Here is a 21,507-nt window from a genome sequence, read left to right as displayed (position 1 = left end):
GCAATTGTATATAGTATAGCATGTGGTATCATTTATTCAACTATTTTATAGACAATTAAGGGGTATTACAATTAAAACATGCCTGAAATTTTAAAAATTCTATTAATTAGTCCCTCCGTTAGTTTTACCCATTAAATATTATAAAAAAATCTAAAATATTTTTGAAATGGAGGGATTAATTAGTATATTTTTTAAAAATTTGAGAAATCAATTAATAAGTTTTTTTAAAATATAGAGACTAAATAGTAAAATATTTAATGACAAAATTAACGGATAGATTAATTAATAAATTGTTTATAATGTGAAAAATATTTTAATATATTTTTCAAAATTAATGAATTAATTAGTGAGGTATAAAAATTAAATAGTATTTTTTAAAAAAATATATAAAATTTGAGATTTTTATGCAAATTATCCTAAAAATAAACTTATTCATACATGAGTATATATACCCATCAATTAGAAACTATCACTTTATATTAATTACAGTAAAATTATTTAAAATTATTGTTTATTTGTATCTTCCACATATATCTTCTTTTTTTTCTTAAGAAAAAAAAGCCTGGTCTCTTTCCATAAAATTACATTCTATGTGCTAAATAATCAAAACTTGAATAAATATTGGCCTAATTTAAAATCCAGGTTGGGCCAATATTAAACAAAGCACCTAACCATATGACCATGCAGTACACTCTGTCTTCACATTTGTTGTCTGACAATACACACCCAGTTTATTGCAATGACCCAAAACCCATAAACAAAAGCTAAAAAACAAATTACTAAATGCAGAAAGAAAAGAGAGAGAGAGTGGCAAAAGAGGGCAATTGAAAAGAAAAGGTGTGGCTATTCAAATGGGCATTGAAAAGTTTGCAAAAAGGATGGCATTTCTGTGTCATAGCCTACTAGGAAATCCATGAGATTAGCTACACAACAAAAATCACATGCCACACGATGCCCAAATACCTCTTCTTTCCCTAGTAATTTCTCCCTCACTTTCAACTCAGATTGCACAGAAGCTTCTTTGTTTCTTACTTTTTTCCTATGGACTTAGAGTTGTTGGTCTAAAGTCTAAACTCCAAAACTCAAGTACACACCATACCCACATCAACGAAAAAGTGAAATCCCTTCCTTTGGCCTCAAGTCATGGCTTTCTGCCTATAAAATAACTCATGGGTTCTTCTTGGTGTGCATTAGAAACCCAGAATCTTCATTCTTCTGCTATGGGGACCAAGATTCTCACCTCATCTAGCCAAGGGTTCGAGATTGAATGCAAAGAGATTCATGATTCTTGGGGAAGGGTGAACCAGTTGGTTCGGTCACTGGCTACCAGGTCCAAGCTTGAAAGGCAACAGATTAGAGAGACTTACAAAGCAATGTATGGAGAGGATATAACAAGTTTTCTTGAAAGGATGTGTATCTCTGCTGGCCACAGAAAAGAGGCTAAGATTGGATCTAAAGTTTTTGCAGCGTTGTCTTTGTGGATGATACACCCACATGAACGTGATGCTATTGTGGCCATGGAAGCTCTTGAACAAGGTGATACAAACTACAGAGCTCTTGTTGAAATTTTTGTGGGTAGAAAATCAAGTCATATTATGCTCACGAAACAAGCCTATCTAGCAAGATTCAGAAGGCAGTTGGACCAAGATATTATCAATCTTGAACCACCCAACCCATACCAGAAGGTAATTAGTCAATTTTCTTCAGTATTTAAGAGTACAGACTTGGCTTTCTATGTGCTGCTGTTGGTGCAAATGATTGTTTATATAAGGACTGATGGGTCTGGATTTGCAGATTCTCGTAGCATTATCAGCATCACACAAGGCTCACCAAGCGGATGTCAGCCAACATATTGCTAAATGTGATGCTAAAAGGCTGCACGAAGCAGGGGAAGGGAGTTCAGGAGCCAATGAAGAAGCTGTTATGCTTGAGATTCTAAGTAAAAGGAGTATTCCACAGATGAAACTAACATTTTCTAGCTATAAACACATCTATGGAGATGAGTACACTGCGGTATAATATCTGTTCAATCTGAAAATCTCCCTACTAGAGTAATTCTATTTGGTAAATTAAGCTAGTGATTTTCTTTTGTTTGAATTCTACTTTGCAGAAACTAAAGAAGGAAAATTCTTGTGAATTTGAAGATTCACTTAAAACAGTCATAACATGCATGTGCAATCCTCCTAAATATTATGCAAAGGTATGCAATTACTTTTAATTTGACCAAGCATGTTCTGCTTTTGATTAAAACTTGAAGGCTAAGTTGGGCTGAAAAAAAAAAGAAATTTTCATGAGAAAATCTCATGGGTTTTGTCGGAAAACTTGTTGCAGGCACTGTATGCAAGCATTAGAGGGACAACAACTGATAGAGGTGCCTTAGCTAGGGTGATGATGAGCAGAGCAGAGATAGACATGGATGAGATTCAAGATTTTTTCAAGAAGAAATTTGGGATGGAACTGAGAGATGCAATATGTGAAGCTATCCCATCTGGGGATTACAGAGATTTTCTTGTTGCTTTAGCCACTAAGAGAATTGCTAGTTGAAATGATCTATGTATATTCTATACTTGAAAGCATCACCAACTGGAGTGATGAATAAAGCCATTTAATTATCTCAATTGAACAGTTGGTGATTGTTTGAAAGCTTTAATTTTGCTTAAATTATTCTTCCATTTTGTCTATATCAGCAAAGGCTGTCGAGAACTACTTGTCCCTGTCCAAAAACCATGGTTTTGTCTCCATCCACCAGGTGGGTCATTAATTTGCTTATGTTTTAGCCAACTAGATTTCAACTAATTCTTCAAACTATTATTGGTGACAACTGAGAAAGAATCCATTTCTAAATGCTCTTCCCAAGGGGAAAAAGCCAACCCTACCATCAATGCTTTGTGAACATATAAAGGAGCAGAGCTAGACATATGTGTGATTTTTCTTGGTAAAGATGGGGAAAAAGAAACTAAATATGGTGATGTCAACTAATTTTTTTATCAGATGAAAATTTTTTGGACAGATCATTTTCCTATAAAACATTGGATACATGATAATATAATCAAATCACTTTCCATGATATTCTGTTATTTGAAGATTATGTAAGAGGAGAAAGTAGAAATGGGGGAAAATACTTGTTCGATCCAGTCCACCATGTACCTAGACATATTGGATTCTATGCACAAACAAGTGGTTCCTCCATAGAAAAATAGATGGGATCTGATGACTGTCAAGTTTAGGCAGTCCAAACTTAAAGAACGGGTCAGAGTTCAACGAGGACCCAGTACGCGGGTCTAAGCCTTATACTAGTCTAGGGACTTTTCCCACCAGCCGGATTAGACCTGAACTTGCTTGCGAGATCCTAGTGTTGAGTACCTATTAGCTTTTGTGAAAAAGCAGATTCTGCAATGTCTGGGATTGTATCAAGCCGCGCCAAATGTATCTATTAAAAGATACAGTATGCACAGGACGACTAATTTTAATATTTTTTGAGTCTATGAGGAATGGATCTACTTGTAAATCAAAACCTTTGTCAATTATGTGAATTAGTAGGAAATTAGTCTAAAAAGCTATGTATTTACTTAGCTAATTTCTTTTTTCTTTTTCAAAAGAAGTCTTGCGATCCTTTTTTTTACCCCATTATATTTAAATCGTAAACCATTTCATTCCATATAATAATTCCCACCTCACAAAGAAGATCTGTATTGTTGATAAAAGGGAATACAGAACTGAAGAAAAGCATATACAAACCTGACAACTTCAAAATGTTATGGACTAAGTTGTCTAAAGGCGAAGTCGCAAAGACAAGTTATATACATGCAGCAAAGGAAAGAAAAGAATGATACTGCATGTCTCATATATCCATGGAAATTGGAGATTTATATAAATCATTATCATCCACGTGATCCAAAGCTATATTATTACTTCAATATGCAAAATCCAACCGACCCAAATCCTTGAATTTTCAGAAAGGAATAATTCCTTTCAACCCGAAGGTAATCTCTCATAATCAGCCGACATCTCGTAGCTCGCATGAATATAAAAGACATAATGAACAGGCCTTGATAATATACACTCTCCACAGAAATCTATACATTAAACTAAAGAAGATTGATTATTATTAGCATCAAGAAATATGGCTGGAGCTACTGTCTTCGAAGATTTCGAACCCTACTGCAAATGGCAGAAAGATCAAGAACGTGACGTTCTTGAGGTTCATCTTAATGGTATCATTTTCTCAATCTCTTATATATATATATGAAAGCATGTTTCTGTTTTGTACGTTCAATCCCATAGTCGTTTTATGCTTTCTTTATATATATATATATATATATATATATATATAGGTTTCAAGAAGGATCAACTCAAGATTCAACTCAGCAATCTCGGAGTCATGACAATAACTGGAGAACGTCCTTTGGAAGGGAGCAAACGAAGCCGTTTTAGGAAAGAATTAAGGCTTTCAAAGGATTACGTAACTGATGAAATTCGTGCAAAAATGTCAGGCGGTATCCTTTCAATAATTATGCCTAAGAAAACAGAACTAACACCACCCTCATTTCGGGATAATAAGCCGACATTGCCGCCGCAAAATCAAGAAAACGAAAGAACCACGCCACCTCGTACTGCAACTCAAAATACCAAAACCAGCATGTTCTCAAGCTACAGATTTCAGCTGCCAGATAATATAATTTTAAATCTTGGAACTAGGAATGTTGCTACAGCGTTTGCTTTGTTGATAGTTGTTGGTGCTTTTGTAATGTACAAATACCGTCAGCTCTCTCCTCCTGTTGAGAGCTAACCTGTTACTTTATGTTCTAGCTTCTATAATTAAGCTCTTGAATTCTGTAATCTATGCTGTATATTCTGATTTTAAAGTTTCAATTAAACAACGGCATATGTTCTGAATTGCGGAAAAAAAAACCATAATGAAATTCTAAGCATAAACAATTTGATCATAATGGCAAACAAATTGATGTTCTAAGATCTAGTTGAGTATAGGGTTTTACGGTGTGTAAACTTTTTCTGGGAAGATCACCTCCCTTTCTTTTTATCTCTTTTTCTTTTGTGTGCTAGTGACATATAACCGTTTTTCTACTATCGTGCCACCTGTCTCGTCACTCAAACCATACCTACGGACAATTCAAAACACCTCCCCATATTGGACAGTTATTTAATTTTTCTGGCACTTATGTTAGTAGGCTGGGCGGACTATTCTACCCCACGTTATATCACAGGGCTAGGTTATCTTCTATTGGACTTGCGCTCATGACCGGTCTAGCTTGCTCCATGTTGCTAGGCCAAGGTTCACGAAGTTGGACCGATTTACTTGCGTGTGACTTGATGATCTTTGGGTATGCGTCCTTTTTCAAGGTTTGGTCTCGCCTTAGAATATGAGAAGCCCGACGGTCCTCACAAATTATAAAATATCACCAATTAAGGAAATACAATAAATTTTACTAATGAGAAAATTTATTAATTAATTTTTTTATTTTAAAAATATATTAAAATATTTTAATATTTTAAAAAGTCTACTAATTAGTATTTTTATTAATTTTAACCGTTAAATATTATAAAAAAAATTTAAAATAATTTAATATAAAAAAATTAATTAGTAACTTTTTTTAAAATCTGAGAGATCACTGACGAACATTTATTTTGGACTAGAAAATAAAAAAAAATTCAACATATTTTTTATTTTTATTTATTATTTTTATTATTATGAGAATCAATCCTACTACTTCTACTTCTGGTCCCGGAGTTTCCGCGCTTCAAAAAAAGAACCTGGACATATCGCTCAAATCATCGGGCTAGTGCTAGATGTAGCTTTTCCCGGGCAAGATGCTTAATATTTACAACGCTCTGAGTTTTAAAATTATGGAATCTAAATAGTAATATATTTAATAGTTAAAATAAACACTAGAAACAAATTCGTAAATATTTTAAAATGTTTAGAATATTTTAATATATTTTTTAAAATCAAATTACTAATTAATAGATTTTTTCATACATTAAATAGTCATTTTTTCATAAAAAAATAAATTTAAAGTTTTATTTTCTAATTTTAAGGTATATTTGATAATAATTAATGTAGATAAAAATTTATTTCATATTGTATATATGTTATTAAATTAATATAATTATATGTAATTTAAAGTGATCGTGACATTATAAGCACATTCTATATATATACTTTGGATTGAAATATATTGTTTTTTAGATTTGAAGGAAACTTTCTCTTTCACGCAATTAAAATTTAATAAATTATATTTTGCTAATTTATATTTTTGTATTTGTAAGGGTTACCATCTTAGAGGATTTTTTTTTTTTTTTTTTTATAGTTTGTTAAATGAATTTTTGTGTTCATAAATCTCATTTTACCCACAGAAGAAGCAAAAGTGCTTAAAGTTGTAGGGGAAATCATCAAATTGAAGCCACACAATCCATCACTTTGCTTAGAAAACTTAAAAAAGAATGATTCTCTTCCAAACTTGTAATTTTTTCAAGGAAAGCAAAGAATTTATACCTTAATATATTCTTCATGTAAATCATATAATCTACAATCATATATCATTCTCTTTGAGAATTAAGCAACAGAAGCCTCCAATGGAAACCAAAGATAACGAAGCTCCCATCACCTGCTCTTACGATGATTTTGAACCCTTTTGCAAGTGGCGAAGAGAGCAAGCACGTGACTTGCTTGAGGTCCATGGTCTCCAAGGTATTTTCTTTTCTCTATATTGAAAAAATAAAATGAGTGTTTTCTTTTAATTTTCAAGTTTTTTTACGTACCTAGGTTTCAAAAAGGAACAGCTCAAAGTTAGAATAAACAATGGCACCGTTCTAATCATAACGGGAGAACGTCCCCTGAAGAATAATATCCGATGCCGTTTTCGGAAGGAAATCAAAGTCTCCAAGCACTGCAAAGCAGACGAAATTCGTGCAAAGTTTGGGTCAGCAGGAATTCTTCGATTATCATTCCCAATGAAAACATCCTCAGCTTCCACGAAGTTAAGGAATGAAAGTTTGCCATCTAATTACCTGGTTGACCCAGAAACTTCAGCTTGCTATAGGCTAAAACTGGCTGTAGCTGTGTCTGTGCCCGTACTTGTCATGGCTATTGCAGCATTTCTGTTCAAATACTGTCGTTGTGTTCAAGTTGAAACCTAATTATATTAATCAACAATGCTTCTCTCTGTCTCTCTTCTTCTCAAATTTTCACAAAAATCTCTCAATTTATTTTCATTATATTTACTAATTCAGCTCTTAAATTATTTAATAATTTAATATTTAAACAAATAATTATGAGATACCAAAAAAAATTTTGCATTAATTGAAAAAACATCACACACACTAGGAATTACATCTTATTAAAAAGACAAGTTCTGCATGCATGACAATATTTATTAAAGACCTGTAACACCAATAACAAAACCTTATTTCTTGAAAACCAAACATTTCTTAGATTAAAATGCTGCGACGACCATTGTTACAATAGCTGCAAGGAAGATCTGGTACCAAGACAAGACAAATGATCTGTAGGAATCATTTGAAGCTGGCGTTGGCGATGGCGTTGCTGTTGGTGTTGCTGTTGGTGCAGGAATTGGTGCTGGTACCGGACCATTAGATTCCACATTAATCACAAGCTTCTGCCCTTTCTGACAGTGATCATTATAACCACAAATGTACCATTTTTTGCCCGATTTCATGAGTGTAAATGTGTCGTTTCCAGTGCTGTAAAGATCTCCAGATGGCTTGCAATCCTTGAACCCAGCTCCATCAACTTTGTAAACATTATGTGGTGGTCCGTATGTGAACACTGCAAGCAATTGTGTATTGCCCAGTATTAAAAAGTTATAATTTCCTTGTAAAAATATTAATAAATAAACAAAGTTGGTATGCATGTACCTAGTTTATCACCAACGTAAAAAACTTTGCCAGAAGCCCATTCGGTGTAGTTAACGTCAGTTTTCCAGCCATTATTGTCGCCAACCACGTATTCAGCTGCCATGGCGATTGTGGGAAGAACAAATATTGCAGCAATAGCAAAGGCAACAAGCTGATTAGAACCCATTAATTATATACTGGAGATTAATTAAGTTATTGATTGTTTAGTTAGCTCAATTAATCTCCAAGTGTAGTTGTGGTTTTGGTTAGGGAAACATAAGATCTTATTTATAGAAAAACTTTCATTATGGGAGATGTCTAGGTGATGATATGCACGAGAATAAATGAAATTATACATTGTTTTAATCGAACCTGCTGGCCTCTAAATATTAGAGTTTGGATATACTTGTGAGCAAGCTGCGAAGACAAATAATTCCATTCTATTTGTCTAATTTGGCGAGATTTTTTATTTTTTATTTTTCAGAAAATGGTTTTGAATTTTTAAAAAATTACGAGAAGACAAATAAATTTTTGAAGGTGATCTCTCCGGCCGGCTGGGAACAACTTAGGTTGAGATCTGTCCAAATGGAACATTTTTAAACCAAACCATTGGTTTAATCAAATCTCACATTGGTTGCACCATGTTTTGAATCATTCTTATAATATAATTCTATTTATTTCTATTAAAAATATTAATTCAAAATGAATTTGTAAGGAAATTTTGTGTTTGGAATATCATTTTTAAGTAATTTATTATTTAATTTCTAAAAATTTTTTAATTAATTTTTTTATTTTAAAAAATATATGAATACATGTTTTGGATTATTAAAAAATCTAATAATTAATTTTTCTTTAAATTTAGATATTAAGCGTTCTACGGTTCAGTATGTCAGTGTGTAATAACAAAAAAATTATTAATTAATATTTTAAATTTATAAAAATTTAAAATAATAATACTTTAAATTTTTATTTTAATATTTAACCGTTAAAATTAATGAAGGTATTTAATTAATTAAATTTTTAAAATTTTATTAATATTTTAATATATTTTTTAAAATTAATAAATTACCTAATAAATGAAAGTATTATAAAAATTAAATAGTAATTTTTTTAAAATGATAAAATAGAATAAATCATTAAAAAAACAATTAAATTGTCATATTTTTTCTATTAAGTTCTCTAAATTAAAAAGAAATTAATTTTTTATTGTAAACATAAAAATTAAGAAAAAAATAAATCAATTAAATTAAAAATTTTAATATTTATAATTCCAAATGAGGTACATATATTAATGCAATTGAAGAAATAGCAATATCATACCCTCTTTGGATGAAGGAGGTTGAGGGCTCCTATCCTTCCGATTGTTCTTAAAGGGATTGTAATAGTCTTCCTTAATATAATTTTTCTTTTCTTTTGAAAAAATAACAGCAGGCATTGGTAAATTTAGTAGAATCAAAAATATTAAATTCACAAAATAAAATAAAACCCACTTATGAAAATTTGAAATTATAAATTATATTTTATTCGGTCAGTTCAATTTTATTTAGATTTATTGATAATAATTTATATCGAAAAATGAATCCGTTGAATAAGATAATTAATTAATTGATTATAAAACAATTTAATTTTTTTTCATTCATAGTAATATCACTTTTTTTAATAAGAATTATAGATAAAATTTGAAACAGTAATCCAGACGAATATAACATATAACAAAAATTACAGATAATAAAGATATGATTATTAATAAGAATAATCATGTCAGAAATATTTTATTGCAATAATAAGAATACATAATTTTAGAAACTGAAAAGCTAACACTCAATTAATAGCTGAAAATTAACAAGAGAAATTATAACATTTATTATATATGAACTAGCATTAGCCAATCAATTGTTGGATATATAAATCTCTAAACTGCAATAATCATCACCAATGGAAGTTGATAAATGATCTCTTATTGGCATCCATTTTTTTCTGACCCAGACTGCTGCGAGGAGAAGGTGCCAGGCTTGGTGGTAGAGCTTGAGATTGCACAGTTATGGCAAGCTTTTGGTTTCCAACTTCACAGTGCTTGCCTACTCCACAAATGTACCATTTTCTTCCTGGTGTTGCTAAAACAATTGTATCATTTCCACTGGTTAAAGCCTCGTTCAATGGCGGCACACTGCAGTTCTGAAAGCCAGTTCCATTCACTTTAAACACATTGTGGATGCCAACAGGGTATTTGAAAACTACAAAATTCAACACCAATGATAAATTTAATCAATACCCATTAAGAAAAAATGCAAATTTTAAATATGTAATTACAGAAGAGGAATGAATGAGATTACCGAGTGTATCTCCAACCATAAAGTTTTTGCCTTGAGCCCAAGCTTGGTAATCATAGTTAGTAGTCCAGCCTGAATCATCTCCCACTATGTAATCTTTTGCCAGAGTTGTGGAAGGAACAATTGCAGCAAAGAGCACAAAAATCACAAACCCAGTGTGAGAATCCATTTGATTGGCTAAAGATATGAGAAAGTGATGGCTTTAAGGTTGTAAAGTCTATAGAATTGTAGAAGAGCTGTCTGAAAAAATAACTAGGAGAGCCTTTTTATAGAGTTTTAAGAGTGGCAAGCTGCGTAAAACTTTGAAAGCTAGAGGCCAAGGACGGCATGGTGAGGCCGAATTAGGAGGATTTGGAGTTTATAGATTAAGAAATATCATTTCAAGCGAATGTGGAGATGATTACAGTATTTTCACTAACACCAAAATCTTCACTTTCCACGAGTATTGTGAAATTATTGAATGAAGTGAGATTAGAAAGTGTAATTTAGACGGTCTGAGTTTGAAATAACTTATATTTTTATATTTATTTAATACCAATTTGTTTTATAAATGGTAATAAAAATTATATATATATATATATATATATATATATATATATATATATATATATATATATATCATTCGAAACTCATTTACTCAATTAATTTAAACTCATTTAAAATAAATTATAAGCGTTAAATAAATTATGTGATGCTAGATATAAATCACAGGACAAGGTTCACCTTGGACCAAAAAGAAGTAACCAATTATGCGCCTGAAAATGGGGAAGCCGGCGAGAGTCCAGTTGCAGGGATGGCAACGCATTGCATACTGCACATTATTTTATTATTTTTTTAAAACTGAATTCATTTCAAAAATAAAATACTCAATCACATTTCACTTTTGTATATTAATTAATAATTTACAAAAAATATATTTGAAGGGTTATTTGTATTTTAGAATTTTAATGATTCTTTAAAATATGTATGTTTTATTTATTTAAATTATAATATATAAAAATATAAACACAAAACTTAAGACAAAAATTGCCCACTATTCCTTGAAACAGAGAAATTGAAAGTGTTGTGTATTTGTCTCAATAGGGATTTCAGCCCTCAATGTTCAACTCTAATTAATTGAGCTTAATCTCGTAATTTCAGCTGAGATAAAGTTCATTGATTCAATATTTCATACATAATATAAAACTTACCAAGACCTGAAAGAGAACATCTTGAACACCTTTATTTTCATCTGGTCCTTGATGCACTTGCATTTTTGCTTTATAGTTTAGCCAACAAAAATTCGGGAACTTCACATGCATTCAGCTACTTTAGTTGGTATCCAAAGTACACTTCAAAAGTTGACAAATTCACGAACAGCTTCTTTTCGGCTCTACTAAATTTTACTTGCTAGATTGAGGTGCCTGCACTGCAACCCACTCGCCATTGCTTATGGACAACACGATGCTGCCTCGAGGATATGTCATTTTTGTACCGCGTGGATGAACAATAACCTTATTGTGGTCTGAAATATTCATTCCAACCGCATGCTCAATAGTTGCAGCTGAATTAATGGAGGAATGAGGAAGTGATAAGGATGACGAAAGGCCGGATTCAGGCAAAGAAGTTTTGGATGGGTCAGGTGAGGATGAAATTGTATTCACAATTGAGCTGCTTTCCAGTCCTGGAGACACAACGGGAGGATCACAACTGACAATATCAGCAGTTCCTGTGAACAATTCAGAACATTATGTTTTGAGACTTGATTACCATTGATGTAGATGACATATAGATGCAATTTGCCTATATAGTCAAAAGATGCTTCACATCCATTGAATTATATTAACCATATGCACATGTCTAAAAGAATAAGTTTAAGAAAAGGGTTCTCATATGAACAGCACTTGCATGTGATAAGAATGGACTGACACTAGCTATGTTACCTAGTAACGAGGATGCAGGAAGCATGGTAAAGTTTCATTCTGTTGAAATCTCATTCTGTTTCAGTTTTTCATGTCATTCATGTTAAAGTTATCAACCAACCATATCATGAGATATCAAATAATATGCACAAGTCATCCAAGTGCATTGATGTAGGAGCCTTCAGAAATATTCACCTCTATCCTCTTCAGCTTTTTTATCGTGCCCAGGCAATCTAGGTTGAACATTTTGTTGAAGATAAGCAGTGAGATCCGACCGCAAACCAGAAGTGAACTGAACAACTTTTTGTCCTTGCTGAGGAAGGATTTGACATGGAGGTCCTTGCTGAGGAAGGGTTAAACATGGAGCACTATGACTTGAATTTGCTGAACAAGAAGGCACAGGGCTCTGACTAGAGTTCACAGAGCAGGAAATTGTAGGGCCATGACTTGAGTTGCCAGAACTACAAACCATAGGGCTGTGTCTTGAGTTCCCTGAAGAATAAGCCATGACATTTATCAAGCACTACAGTAGACTGTCCTTGATTACCTGCCTGGGTTCCTATTGCAGAATGTAGTGCATTGTGTTCCCCCCATTTGTAAATTGATCACAAGTAAATCAATATAAGAGATAATTTCTATCCTCCTGTACAATATAAATTACCCGTGATCGGATGCTATTCAAGAAAACCACAAAGTTCATAGAATTTTTCGTCATACTTCTCTCAACCCCAACATTTCTTTTGTCCCTCAAATGAATCTAATTATTCATGTCCCAGATGCAAGAAGAAGAAGAAGAGCGAGGCAATAGAAGTCTACTATGAAAGTTCAGACAATATAACTTCAACAACATGCATAGGTAACTTATGGTTCCAAAAAATTAGATCTTCTGCCCTGGGGGCACGCCATTCGTACTGCCTTTGGTTCTTAGGTTTGAGGGAGAAAACTGAGCAGGAAGAAGAGAAAAGGAAGGAATTGCAGGCAGGAGTCAAAGTTTCATTCTCTTGTTTCACCTTTGTTCTTTAGATGACAAACGACAAAGTTTGAAACATTGAATACAATTTTTTTTTCCTTTGGTGTAGGTTACCAAAAAATAAATAAATAAAGTTCATGAGGAGTGGCAAAGTTAGAATACATATTAATACAGAAATGTAATTGTCTTATCCTCCCAATCCCTAAAAAGCAATCTGAAGAAATTATAATTTTTGGGCCCAAGGGGAGGAGTACTTGTATTTCTTCTTACCATGCATTTCTTGTGATCTAATCGTGGAACAGCCTCTTCTTCCCTCCCTTTTCCTTTCTTCCGCCTTTTTTCCGACCATAGAGACCATAGTGTTAGTAAGATCACAAACTCCAATTCCTTTCAATTTGCCATCTAAGTTCTTGAAGAGGAAGCATCAAAGGTTCACTAGAAACTAAATACTTATGATCAATGACCGAAGTGACAATTTGAGTAGAAAATCTTGCCAATAAAATTTATCATGGCAATCAAAGGGATGTCACCACAAAGTCAACTAACAGCTTATCAATTAAAGGACTATTATATAAAATCAAGAATTTGGGCAATAGAGCAAATGAATTCATATATAAAATAACTGGATATATCAAGCACGAAAGAACATAAATATATTAATGTATACATGTATAAACGTTCATATGTACGTACGCTGTTTAAGAGCTGTGTAAGCAACCTTTGCTGCAATCAACTCCGCTTGCTTCTTAGTTCTTGCTTCTTGCCCTGTAAACAACTCCCCTTCAACATCCACAGTAGAAACAAAGGTTGGTCTATGAGCTTCACCAGATACCATTGTGGTGTAACTTGGCAAAGGATAACATTCTTTCTGTGCCAGTTCTTGTAGCAGGTTCTTGTAAGCAGATTCATCCTGAAAAGATGAGAGAAATGCACAAATAAAACAAAATTAGGCAATGTCCATGAGGAAATGATAAGAAGCACTAAGGGTTCATAGAAGACTAGCATCTTCAACTCCATTTGGTGCCAGAGACATCAACGCAGCTCTTGCAGCAGCATGTTCAGCCTTACTTAATGTGGGAAAGAACTCCTGACTCTCATAGGCTTGTCCACCAATTGTGACCTTACACTTGAAGCGACTTGCATGAGGAGGACCCACACGGTCACAAGAATACACGGGGAGAGTGAGATTTCTCTTTTGAGCATAGCTCTGCAACTGATTTTTGTACAAATGCTGCATATCTACAATCCAAGGAGAATTCATATTAATATATCATAGAGCAACATTAAGAAAACCAAAGATGGTATATGCAATGTTTTAAGCCACAGAATAAGGTTACAGGCATTGAGCATATTCCAAGGTTCAAGTGTTACCTATCTCCTCTGCTGTCAAAATTTATTTACTTCCCGGACATTACCTTTTATTGCAATAGCTCAATAATCAAGATGCTCGCAGTTACAGTATTTGTAGTACATATTCAATAAACATTTGGAAAAATTGCACGAGTATGTTGATAGCCATCATTGAGACAAAGCAATGTGATAAAGATAACCAAAAAAAAAGGCAATGAAAATGCACCTGAAAATATTTCATGTTGCTTTCTTTAATTTATATTACTGAAAAAATGAAATAACAAACATACAAGATAAAATGATCTTTGAAGAAAGAAGCAAAGTATAGCAGCATCACTTCCAGTTCCTTGCACCATATATGAAGGCTCAGGTCATGAAAGGAGAGGCATTAACAAATGACAATAACTGTACCCTAAAGAGTGGCAACTTTTAGCAATATAAAATTCCATGGCATCTAGCAGCAAAGCTTTTATAGCTGTGATTTGCATTTTTTAATTTGTACTTTATTTTTATGAAATCAGAAATAGATTGAAAACTATTGAAAAAATTACTGCCAAAATTTCACCAATGTAATGGTGGATAATCAAATCAATCTCAGTGTTAATTGAAGATGAAATATTAATATTTAATGATTTAATCGAATAAAAGTTTCATCAGTTCTCTGTATAGTGGCTAAAATGTGTATCCAGCGCATTCTACAATCAATTATGCTCTGTAAGCTTATGATTCTAAAGTGAACACCCACCCAATGTTTTCTCAGACAACCCAAATAGAACTGAATGAGCAAAGCATGCATTGCCACAACTACGCTATATTTACCCTTCTACATCCCAGCAGGAAGACAGCGCAAAAGTTCACATTAGAACAATGACCGATTGCAAATCATAGGGTGCATTAATTAATAAAATCGAGAAATATATTTGGACTATTCCAAGATTAAACGAAATTTTACCACCATCAAATTAAATCCAATAAAACTGAAACAAAACAAAGGGGAAAAAATTAAACAAAATATAGTTATCACCTGTGAATCTTTCCTCGTTTTTAGCTATTGTAGCTGGCCCATTCCCCTCAGGAATTTGACTTGTTTCTTGCTCCTTAAATTGTAATGCCCCTCCAGAGGAAAGATTACTACTGAAATCAGCGGTTGCGCTTGAAGGAACTGCAGGAATCACAATACCCAACATAAAACAAAAATTTCAAGATCAATTATTCTGCAAACAAGCAGTATTTAACGTCAATAATCAGAAAAAAAAAAAGCGTTATTTTAATTTAGCAAAATTACCTGGCGTAGCAGCAGCAGCAGCAGCAGCAGGAGGAGGAGGAGGAGGAGGAGGAGGAGAGGAGCGAGAGGAAAAGAAGTGATCGATGGCGAACTTTGCGGCATCGTTTTGGGCTTGCTTAGAAGATTTAGCGGGAGATTGGGAATGAAAGGAAAGGCCATTGACAGTGACGGTGGCCTGAAAGCGAGGATCGTGATCCGGTCCTCCTTTTACGGTGGCGTAATCCGGCAGGAGCCATGCTTTCTGATGGCACAGCTCTTGCAGCTTCGTTTTATACATGTTGCAGCTTCTCTGATCTGTTTTTGATGGTTTGTAGAGAGGAGTAGAACGTATAATGTCAGATGAAGCTCAGAAGGAAGACATAGCTGTTAAGCTAGCTCACTTGTGTGACCGACCCGGATTTTGACACTGGTTTGGTTGGCGGTTTGGTTGGGACCTTGTGGCTGTTTTAAATCAAGTCGGCCAATGTATTTATTTATTAATCTCTATAATAAAATATATGGCGATATGTAATTTTTTTTTTAAAAAAAAATTAATTTTTTTATTCATAAAAAAATTTATTTATTTAAAATTAATTTAAATATAATAATATTTAATTAAAATCTTTTATATTAAATAAATTTATAATAAAATTTTAAATTGATTTAATTTATTTACCATTCTTATTATTTTTAAATTAAACATAAATATTTATCCTTATAAATAGCAATATTTTTATCACATTTATTAAAAAACATTATTAATGTTTTTATAATATTTAAAATTTAAATTTTACATAATTTTTTATTATTAAAAATATCACAATTATTTTTTCAAATTAATAAAATAATATAATAAATTTTTAATATTAATTATAAATGTATTAAATATTAATAGTGACTATTAAATTAAAATAAATTTTGTAAAAAGCAATTATTAATTAATAATAAGAAATAAATTTAAAATTAAAATTAAAATATAAAAAATATATAAAAAAATAGAATTTTCAGAAGCTAATTAAATAATTTTAATGTAAATAATCTTAAATAGAATGATTTTTTATAAAATTCTAATAATTTTAATAAGTTTTACTTTTAATTTAAAATCAATTCTTACAAGAATTCAAGAGAATTACATTTTTATATTATTAGTTTTGTTTAATTTTTTTAAATTTTTTTTAAATTTATTATTATAAATATCATAATCAAATAAGTATAATAATATAATCGTATAATAAATATGATAAAGCACGATTACAAGATAAAAATAGCCAAACATATATGTCAATTCGCGCATACAATCAAATAAATATAATGGTACAATTACATAAAACATATTAAGTATAAGCACATAAATTTTAATCAATAAATTACATATTTTATTTTAAGAGTAAAAAATTAATATTATAATTCTAACAGGACAATTGTAATAATAATTTTCATTTCATTTGTAAATAAAAGAATATTAGTATTGAGATTTAATAAGTCTATAGTGACCAACTGAATTCAGTTTTCATTGGTAATCAATTGAATTCAGTTTTCATTGGTGGTCAACTAACATTTCTGTAAAGAGTTTTAAAAATAAGTAAGCACAATAATACAATCATAACAAATATCGCAAGTACTAGCAGAAAGGTACGAAAAGACCAAGCGAATCAATTGGTACATCACAATTAACTAAGTACAATAATACAATTATAGCAAATATGTTAAATACGAGCATAAATATTTTAATAAATAGATTCCTTATTTTATTTTAGGGCTAAAAAAGTAATATTATAGTCTTAACAGTACAATCGTAATAATAGTTTTCACATCACTTATAAACAAGAGAATATTAGTATCAAGACTCAACAAGTTTATAGCAGTTAACTGAATCCAGTTTTCATTGATGGTCAACTAGTCATCCCTTAAAAAGTCTTAAGAACAAATAAGCACATTAATATAATCATAACAAATATGCAAGCACAAGCAAAGAGGTACGAAAAGGCCAAGCGTGCATCATAATCAAATAAGTACAATAATACAATTATAGCAAATATATAAAGTACGAGCACAAAGATTTTAATGAATAGATTACTTATTTTATTTTAGGGGTAAAAAAGTAATATTATAGTCTTAACGGTACAATTGTAACAATTATTCTCATATCACTTGTAGACAAGAGAATATTAGTATCAAGACTCAACAAGTCTATAGTGGCCAACTGGATCTAGTTTTCATTAGTGATCAACCAGTCACCCCACCCCCTAAAGAGTGTTACGAACAAATAAGCACATTAATACAATCATAATAAATATGGCAAGTACAAGCAAAGAGGTACCAAAAGGCAAGCACACATCACAATTAACTAAGTACAATAGTACAATTATAGCAAACATGTCAAGTACAAGTACAAAAATTTTAATAAATAAATCAAACATGTCAAGTACAAGTACAAAAATTTTAATAAATAAATTATTTATTTTATTTTAAGGGTAAAAAAGTAATATTATAGTCTTCACAGTACAACCGTAATAACAATTCTCACATCACTTATAGACAAGAAAATATTAGTATCGAGACTCAACAAGTCTATAGTGGCCAACTGAGCCCAGTTTTTATTGGTGGTCAACTAGTCACACCCTAAAGAATCTTAGGACAAATAAGCACAATAATGCAATCATAACAAATATGGCAAGCACACGCACATAGGTACAAAAAGGCCAACAGATATATATCAATTAGCGCATCACAATCAAATAAGTACAAGAATACAATTATAGTAAATATATCAAGTACAAGCATAGAGATTTTAATGAATAAATTATTTATTTTATTTTAGGAGTAAAAAAGTAATATTATAATTTTAATAGTACAATCGTAACAATAATTTTTAACTCACTTGTAGACAAGAGAATATTAGTATTGAGACTCAACAAGTCTATAGTGGCCAATTGGAGCAATTTTCATTGGTGATCAACTAGTCACACTCCTAAAAAGTCTTAGAAATAAATAAGTACAATAATACAATCATATAAAATATGTCAAGCATAAGTATAGAGGTCGAAAAAGGCCAAGTGATGTATATCAATTGGCGCATCACAATCAACTAAGTACAATAGTACAATTATAGCAAATATGCCAAGTTCGAGCACAGATATTTTAATGAATAGATTACTTATTTTATTTTAGGGGTAAAAAAGTAATATTATAGTCTTAACAGTACAATCGTAACAACAGTTCCCACATCACTTATAGATAAGAGAATATTAGTTTCAAGATTCAACAAGTTTATAGTGACCAATTGGGCCCAGTTTTTATTGGTGGTCAACCAATCGCCCCCCTAAAGAGTCTTAGAAACAAATAAGCACATTAATACAATCATAATAAATATGGCAAGCACAAGCAAAGAGGTATGAAAAGGCCAAGCGCGCATCACAATCAAATAAGTACAATAATACAATTATAGCAAATATGTCAAGTACGAGCACAAAGATTTTAATGAATAGATTACTTATTTTATTTTAGGGGTAAAAAAGTAATATTATAGTCCTAATAGTAAAATCATAACAATAATTCTCACATCTCTTGTAAACAATAAAATATTAGTATCGATACTCAACAAGTCTACAATGGCCAACTGGGCTCAGTTTTCATTAGTGGTCAACTAGTCACCCCTAAAGAGTTTTAGGAACAAATGAGCACAATATACACAAGCAAGAGATACGAAAAGGCCAAGTGATGTATATCAATTGGCGCATCACAATCAAATAAGTACAATAGTACAGTTATAGTAAATATATTAAGTACGAGCACAAATATTTTAATGAATAGATTACTTATTTTATTTTTAAGATAAAAAAGTAATATTATAGTTAACGATACAATCGTAACAGTAATTCTCACATCACTTATAGACAAAAGAGTATTAGTATTGAGATTCAATAAGTCTATAGAGGCCAATTGGGCCCAGTTTTCATTGATGGTCAACTATAGTAACCCCTAAAAAGTATAGTAACAAATAAGTACAACAATATAATCATAACAAATATGGCAAGCACAAGCAAAGAGGTACAAAAAGGCCAAGCGCACATCACAATCAAATAAGTACAATAGTGCAATTATAGCAAATATGTCAAGTATGAGCACAGAGATTTTAATCAATAGATTACTTATTTTATTTTAGGGGGTAAAAAAGTAATATTATAATCTTAACAGTATAATCATAACAACAATTCTCACATCACTTGTAGACAAGAGAATATTAGTATCGAGACTCAACAAGTCTATAGTGGCCAACTGAATCTAGTTTTCATTGGTGGTTAACCAGTCACTCCCCTAAAGAGTCTTAGAAAAAAAAATGTCTTAAACAGGAGAAGCCATCAATATGTTTGAGGTGTTAAACCCCTTAAAATTAATAAATAAAAGAAATTACAAATAATTATTGTGATCCTCAACTTTCTACCACTTATTACTACTAATTCTTCGTATGGTCTTTGCAAAATTACAATTTGGTTCCTGAAGTTTTCTAGAACATGATACTCCCCTCACTTAAACGATCGACATCCTTGTCGACTAAGCTTTTCTGAGGTCTTCAATCTTCTGCACATATATTTGAATGCTTTATTCTTTCTCTCTACTGGTTACTTCTACACTCAAGTGTTTCAACTTGACGAAGTACTCGTGCAATTGAACACTAGTCTCAAAGGTTTTGTTTCAACTTGTATCTATCTTGGCAACTAGGTTTATGAGAAATTATAATCTTCTGCAAATGTGACTACAAGTTGGCTTTCAATTTTCTGCACTTGAACTCATTTGTCGTTTGGTGTATTCCTTTCCTTATCTCATTTGACTATGATTCTGGAATGACTAATTTGAGACATCTTCTTTTCAATTTATACTCATTTCATCTACATGGTGTGACTCCAACTTGTTCATATAAATAGTTGTATGAACAAAAATGGATCAGGAAGGCTTATACTAGTTGAAATGCACCTTCTTGGCACAATATGACTTTTAATCAGCCCGTAGAAAAATTGAGTGAATACTTATCCAAACTAATGTCTCTAGCTCATAGATAGCTTGCTAAACTTCACATGGCTTTGTCTAGATGCTCCCTCTTATTAGAATCCGACATTTCTAGCCCTTTGCCTCTCTCCTTACTAAGTCATATGGTTGAAATATTTGTTTGTACAAGATTCACACAAACCATAAGATGTTCAAGGTAGTTAATCTCTAACAATCTCAAGAAATCTATTAGTAGCAAGGTTATACACAAGATAAAGATTAGAACAAAGTTATATGGAAAGCAAATAATAATACTATATTGACTCAACATTAATGACTTATTAAAACATACTCCTTGTTATGTCATTGGTGTTGTAGTGTTCTATTGTCTTGACCAAGAAGTACATTTTTCAACATATCTCATATTGTCGAGGATGTCTCTCCTTGGTTCCACTAATGAGAGTTTCCTCTCATTTAAGAACTCATCTTCCACCACTTCACAATATCGAGAGCTATAATTTTCTTTCTCAGTACAAGAACTACCTTAAAGATTCGATATTGACGATAATTTTTAACTATTGTAATCCAAAAAAAATAGTGGCAATGATCAAATTCTCTAAAGAATTAAATTTACTTTAACGTTAATAAGAAACTAAATAACAAAAATGAATATAGGGATACAGCAATATTATTCTTAATTTAAATTTAAATTTTATTAGCAAATAGTTTTTAAAAGGAAATCATAACAATATTTGATAAATTAATTCATCCTATGTAACAGCCCACTTACCGGACCATCACCGGCACTAGGATCCAGATCGGCTTAAGGCC

At 31.7% G+C, this 21,507-nt stretch overlaps 6 protein-coding genes across 7 annotated transcripts; 3 read left to right on the top strand and 3 right to left on the bottom strand.

The window, feature by feature from the left end:
- The first annotated feature begins 853 nt into the window (after positions 1-853).
- On the top strand, positions 854-2,618 carry LOC110622357 (annexin D8). The gene is made up of 4 exons (XM_021766843.2): positions 854-1,685; positions 1,795-2,013; positions 2,111-2,200; positions 2,332-2,618. The coding sequence occupies exons 1-4, from the start codon at positions 1,170-1,172 to the stop codon at positions 2,542-2,544; spliced, it is 1,038 nt and encodes a 345-aa protein (XP_021622535.1). The 5' UTR covers positions 854-1,169; the 3' UTR covers positions 2,545-2,618.
- A 1,266-nt stretch (positions 2,619-3,884) lies between these two features.
- LOC110623648 lies at positions 3,885-4,917 on the top strand. The gene is made up of 2 exons (XM_021768649.2): positions 3,885-4,214; positions 4,335-4,917. Exons 1-2 carry the CDS (start codon positions 4,124-4,126, stop codon positions 4,787-4,789), a joined length of 546 nt encoding a protein of 181 aa, XP_021624341.1. The 5' UTR covers positions 3,885-4,123; the 3' UTR covers positions 4,790-4,917.
- A 1,650-nt stretch (positions 4,918-6,567) lies between these two features.
- Positions 6,568-7,188, top strand: LOC110623697. The gene is made up of 2 exons (XM_021768715.2): positions 6,568-6,709; positions 6,785-7,188. Exons 1-2 carry the CDS (start codon positions 6,595-6,597, stop codon positions 7,156-7,158), a joined length of 489 nt encoding a protein of 162 aa, XP_021624407.1. The 5' UTR covers positions 6,568-6,594; the 3' UTR covers positions 7,159-7,188.
- A 110-nt stretch (positions 7,189-7,298) lies between these two features.
- Positions 7,299-8,143, bottom strand: LOC110622161 (blue copper protein). The gene is made up of 2 exons (XM_021766578.2): positions 7,897-8,143; positions 7,299-7,807 (listed from the first exon to the last, which is right to left on the bottom strand). Exons 1-2 carry the CDS (start codon positions 8,060-8,062, stop codon positions 7,455-7,457), a joined length of 519 nt encoding a protein of 172 aa, XP_021622270.1. The 5' UTR covers positions 8,063-8,143; the 3' UTR covers positions 7,299-7,454.
- Positions 8,144-9,616: 1,473 nt separating this feature from the next.
- On the bottom strand, positions 9,617-10,685 carry LOC110622077 (blue copper protein). The gene is made up of 3 exons (XM_043959717.1): positions 10,209-10,685; positions 9,794-10,109; positions 9,617-9,750 (listed from the first exon to the last, which is right to left on the bottom strand). The coding sequence occupies exons 1-2, from the start codon at positions 10,372-10,374 to the stop codon at positions 9,805-9,807; spliced, it is 471 nt and encodes a 156-aa protein (XP_043815652.1). The 5' UTR covers positions 10,375-10,685; the 3' UTR covers positions 9,617-9,750; positions 9,794-9,804.
- A 560-nt stretch (positions 10,686-11,245) lies between these two features.
- LOC110623478 (double-stranded RNA-binding protein 1) lies at positions 11,246-16,138 on the bottom strand. Of its 2 annotated transcripts, XM_021768439.2 has the most exons (6): positions 15,712-16,134; positions 15,451-15,588; positions 14,080-14,315; positions 13,770-13,986; positions 12,302-12,598; positions 11,246-11,913 (listed from the first exon to the last, which is right to left on the bottom strand). In XM_021768439.2, the coding sequence occupies exons 1-6, from the start codon at positions 15,986-15,988 to the stop codon at positions 11,588-11,590; spliced, it is 1,491 nt and encodes a 496-aa protein (XP_021624131.1). In that variant the 5' UTR covers positions 15,989-16,134; the 3' UTR covers positions 11,246-11,587. The 2 variants fall into 2 exon arrangements, with proteins under 2 accessions (XP_021624131.1, XP_043816327.1); XM_043960392.1 differs by lacking the exon at positions 12,302-12,598 and having other exon boundaries at positions 15,712-16,138.
- Between the last annotated feature and the right edge of the window lie 5,369 nt (positions 16,139-21,507).

Source organism: Manihot esculenta, chromosome 9, assembly GCF_001659605.2.
Source record: "Manihot esculenta cultivar AM560-2 chromosome 9, M.esculenta_v8, whole genome shotgun sequence".
NCBI lineage: Eukaryota > Viridiplantae > Streptophyta > Magnoliopsida > Malpighiales > Euphorbiaceae > Manihot > Manihot esculenta.
The sequence above is the reverse complement of the archived record's forward strand: the minus strand, read 5'-3'. Positions and strand labels throughout refer to the sequence as shown.

Excerpts from the sequence above, each read along its gene's own strand:
- LOC110623697 (XM_021768715.2), top strand. The coding sequence starts at position 6,595 with ATGGAAACCAAAGATAACGAAGCTCCCATCACCTGCTCTTACGATGAT. Across the intron at positions 6,710-6,784 it reads TGAGGTCCATGGTCTCCAAG|GTTTCAAAAAGGAACAGCTC; the intron begins GTATTTTCTTTT and ends TTACGTACCTAG.
- LOC110622161 (XM_021766578.2), bottom strand. The coding sequence starts at position 8,062 with ATGGGTTCTAATCAGCTTGTTGCCTTTGCTATTGCTGCAATATTTGTT. Across the intron at positions 7,808-7,896 it reads TTACGTTGGTGATAAACTAG|TGTTCACATACGGACCACCA; the intron begins GTACATGCATAC and ends AATTGCTTGCAG.
- LOC110623478 (XM_021768439.2), bottom strand. The coding sequence starts at position 15,988 with ATGTATAAAACGAAGCTGCAAGAGCTGTGCCATCAGAAAGCATGGCTC. Across the intron at positions 14,316-15,450 it reads AAACGAGGAAAGATTCACAG|ATATGCAGCATTTGTACAAA; the intron begins GTGATAACTATA and ends CTTGGATTGTAG. Across the intron at positions 11,914-12,301 it reads AAAAGCTGAAGAGGATAGAG|GAACTGCTGATATTGTCAGT; the intron begins GTGAATATTTCT and ends AATTGTTCACAG.
- LOC110622357 (XM_021766843.2), top strand. The coding sequence starts at position 1,170 with ATGGGTTCTTCTTGGTGTGCATTAGAAACCCAGAATCTTCATTCTTCT. Across the intron at positions 1,686-1,794 it reads CACCCAACCCATACCAGAAG|ATTCTCGTAGCATTATCAGC; the intron begins GTAATTAGTCAA and ends CTGGATTTGCAG. Across the intron at positions 2,014-2,110 it reads ATGGAGATGAGTACACTGCG|AAACTAAAGAAGGAAAATTC; the intron begins GTATAATATCTG and ends TCTACTTTGCAG.
- LOC110623648 (XM_021768649.2), top strand. The coding sequence starts at position 4,124 with ATGGCTGGAGCTACTGTCTTCGAAGATTTCGAACCCTACTGCAAATGG. Across the intron at positions 4,215-4,334 it reads TCTTGAGGTTCATCTTAATG|GTTTCAAGAAGGATCAACTC; the intron begins GTATCATTTTCT and ends ATATATATATAG.
- LOC110622077 (XM_043959717.1), bottom strand. The coding sequence starts at position 10,374 with ATGGATTCTCACACTGGGTTTGTGATTTTTGTGCTCTTTGCTGCAATT. Across the intron at positions 10,110-10,208 it reads TATGGTTGGAGATACACTCG|TTTTCAAATACCCTGTTGGC; the intron begins GTAATCTCATTC and ends TGAATTTTGTAG.